At 41.1% G+C, this 15,496-nt stretch overlaps 1 protein-coding gene across 1 annotated transcript in view; it reads right to left on the bottom strand.

Annotated features, from left to right (window-relative positions):
- pigu (phosphatidylinositol glycan anchor biosynthesis, class U) overlaps nt 1–15,496 on the bottom strand; it is a 31,250-nt gene that overhangs the window by 12,625 nt on the left and 3,129 nt on the right. Inside the window, exons 3-5 of the mRNA XM_053637489.1 lie at nt 8,296–8,355; nt 3,881–3,943; nt 52–161 (exon numbers count right to left, since the gene is read on the bottom strand). Of these exons, the coding sequence (XP_053493464.1) occupies nt 52–161; nt 3,881–3,943; nt 8,296–8,355 (233 nt within the window). The remainder of the gene's footprint in view (nt 1–51; nt 162–3,880; nt 3,944–8,295; nt 8,356–15,496) is intronic.

Genomic DNA, 15,496 nt, shown 5'->3' with positions numbered 1-15,496 from the left:
CTCTCCAGTCTGGTATACTGGTAAACACAAATAAGAAAAGTCAAGACTCACAACATAGCCACTTTGAGAGGAATGTAGAACATCTCTTTGGGTGAGCGCATGAGCTCCAGACAGTCATGTGGATACCTGTCTGCCTCCAAAGCATACTTCTGTTTTCTGAACTATAACAAATTTGGAAATAGCACAAAGTCCAAAGATGTTTATTTAAAAATAAACACAGTTCTTTTTAGTACTGTTCCTCCGTTCCTTCCACTACACTCGCGATGGCATCTGCAAGAGCTCCTGAGCTTGAATGATATTCATCAGATATGTAAGAATACGTGCAAAGCTGCAACTAGCAAGCTGGAAAAAGGCTTCAAATTGTATACTCTCATACATAGACAATTATGCAGGTAAGAAGATACATATTAACAGAAACAATAATCAAGCAAATATTGTGTCTAATTTTAGCTCACACAGACTTGAGTAAAGTTGCCTCAGACCTTTGGCAATAAACACCAGCTTGTTAAAAATAACCAAAACTGACAAGTCTAGAGAGAAAATTGGCGCCCACTCAGTTCACCGTCGGTGCACACAGTTCAGCGTCGGTGCACACAGTTCACCGTCAGTGCACACAGTTCAACACAGTTCACAGTCAGTGCACTCAGTTCAACACAGTTCACAGTCAGTGCACTCAGTTCAGCGTCGGTGCACTCAGTTCAGCGTCGGTGCACTCAGTTCAATGTAAAACAGCTTGTGCCATTGCCAACAGGGTGTCTTCAGCTGAAACTGGATACTACCCATGATATTGGACAGATACATTAAATTATTATGTGTGGTTTTCTTTGACAACTCATGTCAGGCTATCTATTTTTTTTCCATGATAACCCATATGTGACAAAGGTAAACATTGCTAATAAATGTTAGCCATGTTAGCATGTAAAAGTGCTATTATGTTTACTAACTGAACAATAGGAAGAACTGAATAATAATAAGAATTCAGCACAATGGACAATGTATACAGTATTTACAGATCATCTTTTGCTATCTGGACTGGAAAGCTATGAAAGACTCAATTATATTTTGAAGAGAGGGACAAAGCAACGCTCAGAATATGTCTTCTGAAAATGTTCTGTCTTAAACACTTCACAGTGGACACTCATTGTGATGTGCCATTAGAGAAAGCTGCTAAGTCACTGTCTCATTGAACTGATGAATGTAAACAATGTTGCTGGAAACACAGGATCCGCACATTTCAAAACTGAAACGCATTATATGATATTTGATATTGACAATTTACCAACTACTGCTGGTCAGATACTGAAGTTTCACAAAATATAGCTGATTTTACATTGGAAGGGTGTCCAATTTCTCATACAGATCAAGCTTTCTTCATTATTTGTTGGCTTTTATTTCAATGATCCAACAAAGCTGTGCTCCACCAACCACAGTTAACTCAGAACTCAGCACATTGTTTTTATTGTTGCACATTCACGCATTTCTGACCATATAACACCTACTCCTATTCAACTACATCGGCTTCCTGTTCGTTATAGTGTCCATTATAAGATTTTGTTGCTTACTTATAAAGCTCTTCATATTTGGCTCCTCTTTATTTATTAGACCTTCTTCACTTTTACATTCCCCCCACGTTCTTTAAGATCATCTTCTGCGCGCTTATTGTCTGCTCCTAATTTAAAATTGAATTATTTTGGTGCCAGAGCTTTTAGTTGTGCAGCGCCACAATTATGGAACTCGATCACTGTTGATCACTCCATCACTGTATATCCGCCAGTTGGATTCTATTTCCCAGTTTAAAACTCAGATTAAAACTTCTGTTTAGAATAGCTTTTACTTATTTTTCTTATTCCTTCATCTGTATATTTGATGTATTGTATGTTTGTGTTTTTGTATTTTATTCATATGTTTTCATGCACATTATTATTATTATTATTATTATTATTATTATTAATAGAGTAGCTAAAACGTGGAGAAGAAAAGGTGCAACAGACTTAAGAAAAATAAAATGTGAGATTACTAGGAACCCATTAGCCACCAGTGCCACCATATTTCTGAACTGCAACCTTCCAGGAGTGTCTAGAAATACAAGGTATCAAGTGCTCAGAGACAGGGGCGGATTTAGTGATTTGGGGGGGGGACCTAGACAAAATGTAGGAATGGGACCCTCATTTCAGTGTTTTAAGATCAATATTTAAATTTTCAGCATACATTATTTAACATTAATAGCAATAATCACGGTTGAACTGGGACCAGAAAGTGGCCCTGGACTTTCTGGCCTTGAGCGGACCCCCACACCCGGCCCACAACACACCACATCATAACACACCAGCTCATTGATGGTTAGACCAATTATTAACACTACTTACTAGCATAAAAATATAACACAATATAGAACATAAATGCTATTTAAACATTTATTTGAAGTAGCAATGAACAGATATGAAGTCATATTTGTAAAATAGGCAAACAGAAACAGAAGAACAGTGTGACAAAGAACATAAAACAATCAAGACAGGATGCAATCTGCACCACTCAGCTGTACATCTCCTGAATCAGGACTGAAACTTTAGATTTTAACACCAACATGAATCCAGATCTAATCATTTTACCCCCCAAAAATAGACCACTACTACTACTACTACTACTACTACTATAATAATAACAATTATTTTATAATATTAATATTATTAAATTAATCTTGATATTAGGCCTATATTAATAAAGTCTATTTCACTACAACCACTAACTAAAAACAAACAATAAGTTGCTGTATGGTACAGTAGGACAGCAGCTTATTAAAAGATTCTTCTTTTTTTCAAAATTGTGGTAATATTTAAACCATATTTGAAAGAGAGAGACATTTATTTGAAAGAGCACTGAGCATGAATCCACATCTGAATGGCACACAATCATGTGATATTAAACTCACATATGATCATGTCTGCAGAGTTCAAAGTTTCATTTGGACAGACAGACAGAGAGAGAGAGAGAGAGACAAAATGAACCCTGCTGCCTGTCCCAGCCTCGCTGTTCTTTGGCTGTAATAATAGAGCTGTCAGCGCCTGCAGAACTACAACTTGCCTTCACACCAAAGGAAAAATCTGTTGATTAAAACACTTCACAGGCGTCGATAAAAACTTTTTGCTTTCCTCCCACTTTCTCCTTTTTTCAGCATCGCTTCATTTTTGCTCTGTCTGTACACTACAGGTAACATCGCCGACATTTGCACGAGTTGGCTCCTTTCTTCCCAAATCATTTCCACAGATGCACAGTGAAATTGTGGAACAGTCCAAAGTAATTAACATAATTAATTAGTCTCCATCCATCTTCTAAACCGCTTATCCTTTTCAGGGTCACGGGGAACCTGGAGTCTATCCCAGGGAGCATTGGGCACAAGGCGGGGTACACCCTGGACAGGGTGCCAATCCATCGCAGGGCACAATCACACACACACACTCACACACCCATTCATACACTACAGACACTTTAGACACGCCAATCAGCCTACCATGCATGTCTTTGGAGGTGGAGGAAACCGGAGTACCCGGAGGAAACCCCCACAGCAAGGGGAGAACATGCAAACTCCACACACACAGGGCCACGGTGGGAATCGAACCCCCGACCCTGGAGGTGTGAGGCGAACCTGCTAACCACTAAGCCACTGTGCTCCCTGAAAGGCCAAATTTGTTTTTGTTAAATATTCCTTAGAAAGCTATTAGCCTTTTTCCTGATATGGATCATGCTTGTGTTAATCTACTTTTAATTAGGACTATTGTTTAAGATATTTAAAAATAAATATTTCATGCGTGTTTATTTATGTTAACCAACAGTATTTCTCATTGCTATTATTTTAATACCATTAAACCCTTTTTATACTCACCACATTTTTGTTGTAGCTCTCCACTGACAGATAGAGAGCCACTGCTGTGATTCCATCTGCTATCTGGTAACAAAAGTATAACAACCACAATAACCACATAATTCGGACAATTCAGACTTCCTCTTCAGGATCTATAACAGTTACAACATGGTGCACTTTGCACATAGAATGACTTGAATACCTCATTATACAGTTTTGATACAATACATGATGTGTAAACTGAGCACATGTTTGTATGTTTGTAACAGTAGCTCTATAAGCACTGCCTAACCACCAAGCCCTCAACACAAAGTTATGTAGTGATGGTATGATAAAGCATTTCCTATAAAATACCACTGTCATTTGCTGTCTGAGGCGGAAACCTTCTCGTGAAGTTCCCACTGGGTCAGCACTGGTTCTGAGCGACAGGAAACCCTGGTGGCTTTCAGGTGTTCATAAATCCACAGTTACATGCTTAACTACCATTAAATTTCACCCCTCCTAACTGCCAGAGGTGGTGTTGGTGTTGAACACCTGAATAACCTATACCAAACTGTCATGAGAAATCAACTCACCCTACAACTGACTGGAAGGCGCTTGGATAGGATTGCTGGACTCACATTGGGAGGGGCAATTTTAACCTTGTGGCATCTGGAGAAGGTGCATGGTGATGCCCAGGTAGCTGCAGCGCTATAACAGCACATCACGGTAGGTCTGGGCTTCTAGTCCATTTGACTTTTGACCCAGTGAGCAAATCTCTGCTTAGACAGGGATGTATGCTGCGTCCTAGGACCATGACAGATAATTATTGCCCGAGTCATGTGGGTAATGTGAGGGATGAAGTTGCCTAGCTACTTTCAAAAACCCCACTATTAGCCTATGAGGTGTCGTCAACTCAGCCGTGGTGAGCCAAAATGGACGGCATATAGACTACCAGTGTAAACGTGAACTAGCCACTGTCCAGCAGTCCCTGCAAAAAGGGCTAGCACTTCAGAAATTGGGCAGTGGATCAGAACCAATCAATGGGAGCATGCAGTTTCAGGAAATGTTTCCACTTGAGAGTGCACAAGGCCCTCGTGCTAATGTTCTAGTATTCAGGATTATTTCCCGGACTACGATAACATGCATCAATCTGCCCACTGTTCCAAGGAGCCAAACTCATGGGAGCAGATAGCATGGTCGGGGTGCCACTCCTCTCTGTTTATGAGTCCACCAGAACATGTAGGTGCCTAGCTGATGAGACAGGTTGTAGCAGTTTGGGGATGTCACATGGCCATCCCATTCAGTTGTTTTGGTTTCCGATCCTGAAACCTCTCCTCTACTCTCTAGGGCTTCTTGCAAACCTAGAGATTGGCGCTGGTGTGTAGGATAGGTTTCAAAGTGTTGATTGCACATGTTCGGCATTGTGGATTGTGCCGAACGCTTAGCACCATCCAAAAACCAATTTGGTGGAGAGCCTTTCTGCATCCTGGCCTGGGTGTCCCACTGCCAGGGGTGAGGTTTTAATCAGCTCTACATCTATAGGTGTACAGCTACAGATTGGAGTGATTGCCCAATGCAGGCAGCAAAATGTTTTGCAAATTGTCTGTACAGTAAATGCCATGCTATATGACCTCACCAGAATGCCATTAGTGAATCTGCACTGATATGCTTGGGCATCACAGGATTGAACACAGTACTTTGTCCAGTAAATCCACCAGTGGCATGCTTCAAGTGTCGGGGAACTGGACCCCGTTGCTCAGTGGTCCAAAGTCCTCTTTTCAGATGAAAGTAAATGTTGCATTTCATTTGGAAATCAAGGTCCGGAGTCTGGAGGAAGAGTGGAGAGGAACAGAATCCAAGCTGTTTGAAGTCCAGTATGAAGTTTCCAGTCAGTGATGATTTGGGTTGCCATGTCATCTGCTGGTGTTGGTCCACTGTGTTTTCTCAAGTCGAGAGTCGATGCAGCGTCTACCAGGAGATTTTAGAGAACTTCATGCTTCCGTCTGCTGACAAGCTTTATGGAGATGCTGATTTCCGTTTCCAGCAGGACATGGCTCCTGCCCACAGTGCCAAAACTACTAGTAACTGGTTTGCTGACCATGGTATTACTGTGAGTGATTGGCCAGCCGACTCGCCTAACCTTAACCCCATAGAGAATCTATGAGAGACACGAGACCCAACAATACAGACAAGCTGAAGGCTGCTATCAAAGCAAGCTGGGCTTCCAGAACACCTCAGCAGTGCCACAGGCTGATCGCCTCCATGCCACGCCGCACTGATGCAGTAATTCGTGCAAAAGGAGCCCTGACCTAGTAAATTAACATACATTTCAGAAGGTCGAAGGCCTTTTATGTATTATAAATTCTTGAGATTTTTTATTTCCATGACCTGTAAACCGTAATCATCAAGATTAAAACAAAAAAGGCTTGAAATATTTCACTTTATGTATAATGAATCTAAAATATATGAAGGTTCCACTTTCTAAATGAAATTATGGGGAAAATTTTTTACTTTTCCACGGTATTCTAATTTTTTGAGATGCACCTGTATAGACAGATTTTGAGAGGGACTTTGATCTTTTTCTCTGCATGGAATGAAGATCTAATTTCACCAGCCATGTTGGCACTGACACCACTGCGCAGTTACTGAAAGAGAAAGTCCTAACCAAAAACTGTTTGTCCGAGATGGTCAATGCCATGACAGAAGACACGTACCTCCAAAAGTATTGGAACAGCAATGCCAATGCTTTTGTTTTTGCTATACACTGAAGACATTTGGGTTTGAGATCAAAAGATGAATGAGACAATAGATCAAATTTCTTTCTCCTTTTTCCACACTTGGTTCCAGAACTTTTGTGGCTCATCTTGGTATTTCTTTGCAAATTCCAATCTAGCCTTCTGATTCTTACTGTTCATGAGTGGTTTGCATCATGTGGTATGGCCTCTATATTTCTGCTCTCAAATCTTCTTTGAATGCTGGATTGTGAGAACTTGGAGAACCCTGTGGAGGTTGTTGGTGATGTCACTCACTGTTATTTTCGGGTTTTTCTTCACAGCTTTCACAGTGTTTGTCATCAACTACTGTTGTTGGCTGACCTGCTCAATGTCTGGTTTTCTCCCATAGACAGCTCTCTTTTCTTCATGTAGGCTTATCCTTTTTAAGCAAAAAAAATGAAGTCTTCATAGCCAAAACCCAGAGCTAAAACCAAGAATACACATTTAGAGCTATTTATTGTTTAAACAATCAAACAGGGCATACCTGGGCAACAAGAAACACCTGCCAGTCACATGTTCCAATATTTGAATAACTTTAAAAATGGGTGGGTATAAACAAAAGGTGCCATGTTTTAAGTTGTTTAATACATCTAGATGTAAATAACAGGAAATGAAAGCCAAAATTCTGATTCATCATCTATTCATATTTTGATCATAAACCCAAATGTTTTAAGTGTATAGCAAAATCAAATAACTTGGCCCTGCCACTCCAAAACTTTCAGAAGGGACTGTAGCTGGTGTTCATCCTAGGCTTCCAGAAAGCTTAGACATGGGGCAGTGGTGGCTTGGCAGTTAAGGCTCTTGGTTACTGATCATAAGGTCAGGGGTTCAAGCCCCAACACTGCCAAGCTGACACTGTTGGGCCCTTGAGCAAGGCCCTTAACCCTCTCGGCAGGGACGCTGTATCATGGCTCTGTCCCCAGCTCCTGATATGCTGGGGTGTGAAGAAAAGAATTTCACTGTGCTGTAGTGTATATGTGATCAATAAAGACTTATTATAACCCAGATCCAAAGTTGTGTGTATAAGGGAAACCAGCTAACCTTGTGGTTTACCATGAAGAGTTCACATTATGCTGGGTTAGGGTTAGCAACGTTATGCTGGGTAAACCCACCACATTAGTAGAATGAAGTCATCAGCTTTGGAGGTTACCTGTAGCTCCAATTGTAATCACCAGCTGTTATGCAGGTAGCTCAAAGACATACAAAGAAGTCTGGTTTGTATGCAAAGTTAGAAGAAGAAAGGAACAGATAGCTATTGATGATGGTATTTTATAGGCAGTGCTTGGTTACTTGTAATATTATTTTTGGATAACAATAAGGCAGCAGTAAGAGCAGAGGTTCCCAGCCATGGTGATGGAGTGCTTTCTGACGTGCACATTTCAGTGCTTTCCCTAGTCCCAAAACACCCGTTTCAAATAATCAGCTAATAAAGAACCCTTCCTGAGTTGAAGTAGATGTGTTAGAGCAGGGAAAACACTAAAATGTGCATAACATTGGGTATTCCACGACCAGGTTTGGGAACCTCAAGGCAGACCTGAATTCAACTATGGTACTAAGTATGATGCTTTTCTTGCCGCACTTCAATAGTTTAGAGTTTATCCATCTATTTATTTCAAGCATGATATAAAAGAATATAAGAAAATGCTAGCAGCATTTTTTTAGCAAGCTCAAAGTACTTACCATAAATACAATCTCTGCATAGTCCACCACAAAATGAAAGAGGTATATGATAAGGGGTGTCTGAAAGAGGGGAAAAAAAGAAAGAAAAAACCCATTGTCATTTACTGGTAATGGTCATGAATCCACAGTGTGATACGAGATCTTTCATGAACTGAACAGTAGGATTAGTCATCTGTTGACAGTGAAGCGAGAGACCATAATCAGCCTTTCCTCTTATCATTAAATTAGACATTTAACATTTTTGCTAGTGATATTCATGGAGAACACTAAAAAGTAGTTGATTTTTACACAATTAACTTTTAATGTTTTAAAAGTGAGAACTTTTCATTGTATTTTTCATTATACCTTTTCAAGAAAATAATTAATGCGGTCAGAAGTTAATATAATAAAGTTAACATCACATCCAGAGAAGTTTATCCTCACAAAATATCCATACATGCAGTGGCGGCTGGTCAATATGGGGGCGCCGCTCCTTAAAGTTATCCAGAGAAGATGGCTACTTAAACATCTTAAACATAAGTTAAATATATATTGCAAAATCATTAAATAAAATTGCTTAGTCGTACTAGTCGCCTGGTAGTCATGTTAACTTTTTTTTTATTTTTTTTTTACATAATTTATTTTATTTATTTATTTATTTTTTAATCAACAAATCAACATTGTATTTTGTTTATATCTGTGTGCAGGGCGCCGGCAAAATGAGTGTGTATGTAGGTCCTTAAACTTTTGAAAAGCAGGTGACTTGAGGCTGCTCTCGAATTGGCTTGCTTCAGATTGCCCTCGGGGCACAGCTCACTGCACCCCAAACACTCCCACTTTTGTTGTTATTGAATCAATATTCGTTCTCAACTACTCTCCCACTCAGCAGCGCGTCAGTTGACCAGTGCTGCAAGAGATTGTTAATAAAGTAGAATTAAGTGCAACATTGAAAGAAAATTCGGTTTTATCTTTACCAAAAAAATTTTTTTTTAATCATTCATAAGGCTTTCAAATTTAGAAAAAAAAAAAGGATAAAGGAGCTTGGACCAGATTGACCCAACTTTCAAATTCAGCATCAGTCAAGTGATCGCGGACGAGCTTACACCCAGGGTTTCTCCAGCACTTTATGGCAAATGGATTTGGCTATCCTGATGTGATGCACGTCATGAATTTTATCGTTTTCCTTGTTTGAAGTCCTTGCACCGAAGCATTGTGGACAAGGACGGGAGTACTTAAAACATCTTTCTGAAAAATGCTAACGGCATGAAAGTAACCGCAGCCATCTTGACAATGCTATGAGGCTCCAGTTTTTTGGGAAGCTTAGCATTGCTGAAAAGCTAGATGAAGGCTACAGGACTGCCATTAGAAGTTAAGTTCAAAGTTTATTTTCAAGTAGTGCTACTGGCCATTGTGAAGGCAACATTACAGTGGGTTTTTTTTTTCTTAGTATTTACCTTGATTACTTCATTACTGATAATAAACCCACATTAAACTCAAATTCACTGATTCATGGTATCATATTGCATGCTTTAACAGTTGAATTTTCCATTTTTAGCTAAGCAGTGATGATGCGCTGTTTTATGACCTGTTAAATGGCTATTTAACAATTACATTCAGTCCCACATTATTAACGGTTTGATTTTCAGTTTGTTTGTGCCCTCCCCAAAATTTTCAGCACCAGTCGCCACTGCATACATGCAGCTAAACTCATATACATATGACTTAAAAGTGGGAGTTATCATTAGGTACTCTTGTGAAGCTGTAGGTTTGAATGATTGAGGTCATCACTTCTGCTACAAATAATCTGTCTTGTAAACAGTTCGGTCTATTTAGCAGTAAAAGTCTAAATTATTTGTCTTGTTGGTAACTAAAAGACAAGAAAAAGCTAGATAATTCAATTGCATATGATAAGAAAATGAACTATATCAGTACTACTCAATTTATACATTATTTTAACTAATTATAAGCAACTTAATGCTAGAACCCTTTACTGGAATATCTAGTTAAGCCTGTGCATCTCAAAGTGTGGTCTGTTGTTCCACAGAGGTCTGATAGGGTTAGCCAGTGGGATTGTATTAAGTAGAAAGTATGCTTCACTTTTTACGTGTACGCTAGGAACAGCATACAGAACGTGTGACACAAATTTCGTCATCAGCAGAGTATGCGTACATTGTACGTGCGCTGCCCAATTTTTCGAACCGTGCCTACTTTGTACGTGCAGGTTGCACATGCGCATTTAATTCTTTTGCACTATATAGTTATTCCATTTAGTTGTGGCAACAGTGACCCAGGGTCGTTGATTCTCAACGTAGAAAAAACGGAATAAATGGAAGAGACGGAAATGAGTACAGGTTAGAAAGTACCCACATTTGTAGAATTCTAGCCTTAAGGAGCATAAGGATTTTTAAATGGGCGAGAGATTTGCCAAGCATTTTTTTTGTGTTCTTGTGATTCTTCTTCGTTGTCGTCCTTCACACCAAAAGACCTGCTTTACTGCTCTGGACTGACTCTAGGCCAGGAGGGGTGGTGCAACTTGTCATAATACGTCGACTGTCTGTGTATGCGTACATGACAAAAAGAGCATACTCTGAAAGGCTATGCGTACGACTGTGCGCGCACACACTGGCGTACGCGTAAAAAAAAAAAACAAGTATACCAGAGGCTTTAAGGGGCCAAGCACCAAAAGTGCGTAGGAGGCCAAGCACCGAAGGTGTGCAGGCACCCTATTGTTATTCTACGGATTTTGCTTATTATTATTCTAGCTAGAGTGTCTATGGCAGCCCAGAGAACCGTGTGGTAAAAGTTGTGAAGTTTGGCACACATCTTCAGCACACATTCAGCTACAAATACACTAAATCTGGGCCCCGAGCTCCCAAAGTTCTAGCACCACCAACAGGTCAAAATTTGGGTGCCATGTGTCCCTAGATTCCTTGGATCATGCAGAGTTCAATGAACCCTACGACCCCATCACCTAATTAGATTTTCAGCCATCTTTAATTTTGTTAAAAGCTGTTTTTTTGCAACTCCAACTAATTTTGTCAAAGTTCCACCAAATTTGGCTCATAACATCTTCAGACCAAGCCACACAAAAGTTATCGAATGGAATTTTAATTTTAGAAACCAGGATCCTAAGTCATATCTCTGTAATGCATTTGCATATCCGCACCAAACTTAAGTATATTCAGGACCACACCCTGAATGTACCCAAGACGTTTCGCTCCAGCGCCACCTAGTAGTGAAATGCTGGGGCAGTGGAGGCTTGGCGGTTAAGTCTCTGGGTTACTGATCGGAAGGTCAGGGGTTCAGGCCCCAGCACTGCCAACTGCCACTGTTGGGCCCTTGAGCAAGGCCCTTAACCCTCTCTGCTCCAGGGGCGTCGTATCGTGGCTGACCCTGTGCTCTGACCCCAACTTCCTGACAGACTGGGGTATGCGAAGAAAACAATTTCACTGTGCTCTACTGTATATGTGACCAATAAAGACTCATTATATAACTTTGTACGTGAACTCAGTATGTCTCAGGAGTCCCAGATTAGTCTTGTGATGGTGCCCCCTAGCTGCCATTGTGTGTGCGATGCCCTGTAAATGCTGCTTGCAGCTTTTATTCTTCATCTTTGTCTTCTTCTGGCTAGGGTGTCTATGGCAACCCATAGAACCATCTGGTAAAAAGTTGTGAAATTTGACACACTGATTGGAGAGCATCTAAGGAACATTCCGACAAAATTTGGGTCAAGTGCTGACAATGCTCTAGCGCCACCATCACGTCAAATTTGTAAGAATGTTTATGGTCATTACTTTTGAACTGTATCCAAAATTTAAAAGCCAGGCCTGGATTCCCTGGATTCACACACACACACACACACACACACACACACACACACACACACATACATACGTGTGTGTGTTTACACCCCCCCCCCCCCAAAAATAAAAAAAATAAAAAAAATAATACACAAGAGAGAGAGAGAGAGAGAGAGAGAGAGAGAGAGAGAGGAGAGTCCTACAAATTTAGCACCACACACTTAGATTTTTTGTTAATTTGCATAATATGCTAAAACTTTTTTTTTAGCACACTAGTCCTAAGATTTATTGGCCACAAATTTGGTGTCAAACTATTCAGCAGAGTGTGAACCTCAATTTTTAAAAACAACATTAAAAAAAACCACCTCAATCAATTCTAATGTATTTTTATGCATTACTTTTTATAGATGCAAAAAAAAAAAAAGCACTGAATTAAACAATGGTTACATATGTAACCGCGGTTCTATGAATTTCGGATGACCGCCAGAGGCGGTGCTTTGCACCTGGATGTCCATCACGTGTACGTGCAGGTCGAGTGTTTGTATTAACAAAATCACCTTTGACCTGGGTGCCGTGTGCCTTTTGGCCCGGTACAAAAGGCACGTTCACCCCGGAAGTAACCTCTTGGCAATCTTCTCGTGAATCTTCCAAGTGACTGCCAAGCTCTGGCGGTCATCCGAAATTCATAGAACTGCGGTTACATACGTAACCATCGTTCCATTTCATTTCTACTGAGCCTGCTGTGCAGCCGGGCCGAACAGTTCCCCAGGAATAACAGGAAGAGAGCGGAGGGTTCTCCTGCAGGGTTCCAAAAGTGGAGACTGGGCCAGCCATATTTGGCGTTGGGCGAGGGTTAACGAAGACATTAGACTCCTCAACTCCCGGGTCATATTGACGAATGCCTCCAAAGAGGCGTCACTCAGGTTCTGGGACATGGAATTCACAATACGTGCTGCTGTGTCATAGCTTCTCACAATGAAGTCATCCGTCAACCGGCATTGTGGCCGGGGGCAGCGTGCATCAGGCCGAAGTGCTTCATCAGGCGATAGCACAAGAGCGGCAACAGCCGGCTCAATATAGGGCATGCGGTCAAGGCCATGGTTGGATGCATCCTGAATATTAGCTAGTGCTCTACAGTCTGTCGGTAGATGAGAGAAACGTCTGGGTTCTTCCCAGCACCTCTGCAGCTCCTCGATATATGGAGCTGAGGGTGGGACACAGAGAGCTGCGGAGTGAGAGGTCTTCCTCTGAGAAGTCACCTGGACAGGTGCTGCATCTAACCCCAGACGTGCCAAGGCCATTTTTACCACAGGCCTGACCGATGTCTGACTGGTCTCCGAGCCCTTCAGTGTACTGTGGCTCGTCCCCTGCGAATTGGGATGAGATGAACTCTCACCTGCCCCCTCCTAATCATAACCACCCCCAATAACTAGGCTCTCCATGGCCCTAGTGGAGAGTGTATCCTCCTCCTGGGTCTCAAAGGCTGATGACAGTATTGGAGGCAGCACCCTGGGAGGAGACTGCAGTGCAGCTGCAGCGGGACCACTAGCAGGCTGGGTGGTTGCAGATTAAGGAGGAGAGACTTAATCTCTGCAATCTCAGAAGCCAAGGTGTCTACGTTCTGGGCTAGGGGATCTACCTTTCTGCGTTTCCCCTTACCAGGGGTCCCCCGCGAATCAGTCTTATGAGAGCTAGGAGACATGGCCTGTGTAGGACGTGGTTGAGTGACCAACCTGCCCTCTAGCTGGGCCAGCCTGGCTGTCCGTGCTGCTAAGCTCATGGAGCTGCAGTTCATGCATGCCATCCCAGTCAATCCCTCTCTTAAGTGGTCAACCCCCAGGCAAGCGGGACATCTCTCATGGCCATCCTCTAGTTCCAGAGGGGCCAGGCATTCAATACATGTCATAAACATGGGAACCAGCAGTAATTACTATCCACGTGGTTTTCCATGTGTGACCACTTTGCCAGGTGGTAATTGAGTACGAAAGAGAGAAAAATATACACTTTGCCGTATCTCTGCAAATAATTAAAGAAATCCACAAACTAAATCACAGGGACGAAACACAATCACCCGTTTTGATCACCACCCCCCTTCAGGGTGCGTTGTGTAGCCTCTCCTACCACAACAAGTCAATTATGAGAATTAAACAATAACAAAATTGGGGAATGATCCCTCTATGATAACTATGCACTGCGATGCACTATGGTGCAGTTAAGAACAAACACGCTCACACTGTAGCCAATAATTAAATAAATTCAGGAACTAAATCACGGGGACGAAAGCAATCACCCGTTTCAATCAACCCCAGTCAGGGGCGTTGTGTAGCCTGTCTTACCGACAATGAGTCATTTATGAAACTGAAACAATGAAAATATTGGGGAATGATCCCTCTATGATCACTATGCATTAGAGCTGCAACAACTAATCGATAAAATCAATAATAATCGATTATGAAAATCATTGTCAACGAATCTCATTATGGATTAGTTGGTCTGCGTGCGGCGTTGGGGGAGATTTACTCATAACGTTACTTCTGTTCTGAAAACACACTTCGGAGATAAATACTAACGTTGTGTCCCAAATGAAGTACTGTACACTTACACTATGCGCTGTGTGCTTTACCGTCTAGTGTGTGGATTTTACAAAGGTAATATCATCTCAAATATATCATTAGTGGGTTTTTTTACTAACCGGAAGTATAAGCTACTTCCTAGTCGACGTCATACGCACGCTAGCATTAGCAGACACCCAGAGTCAACGACAATGACTTTCTTCATTTTACTGTTTATGTAGACGTTACCTTTTATTCCCAACATGACCTCAGTCACCATCAGACGGAGGTGAAATCGTCATGTGACTGAGGAAGAAAGTCCTCTAAGGCAGAGGAGCATTTTATATTAAACACCGCGGAGATCAAACAGTGCTGCACGAGCACAAACTTATGGTTATATCCATAATGCTCCACTGTGTGTAAGGGGTTGGGGAAACTGGTGCACGCTGCTTAAAAGGTTTATTGTCATTATGTGCTGTATTTGTGTGCTCACAGTGTAAATTCTGTTGTTTATTATAACAGAAGTGATCTATTAGTAACGAGGCTGCGTTGCTCCTCACGCGCAGTGTAGACGCGCTGATACAGGGTGGGAGCGCAAGTAAGATCTGTAATGTCGAATTAATACACTATGATCAAAAGTAAACAAGTAAAATATTATCCCTAAAAACAGCGAGTAACAAACCACATGGTGCAGTGAAAGTGAGATTTTATTATTAATGTAGGACTGTTGTTTAATTCAGTGCTTTCTGTGCATCCATAAAAATAATGCATATTATATATATATATATATATATATATATATATATATATATATATATATATATATATATATATATATATATATATAAAAATGTATTTTATTTATTTAGT

The sequence above is a fragment of the Ictalurus furcatus genome, chromosome 12, assembly GCF_023375685.1.
Source record: "Ictalurus furcatus strain D&B chromosome 12, Billie_1.0, whole genome shotgun sequence".
Lineage (NCBI taxonomy): Eukaryota > Metazoa > Chordata > Actinopteri > Siluriformes > Ictaluridae > Ictalurus > Ictalurus furcatus.
This window is presented reverse-complemented; position numbering and strand designations above follow the sequence as displayed.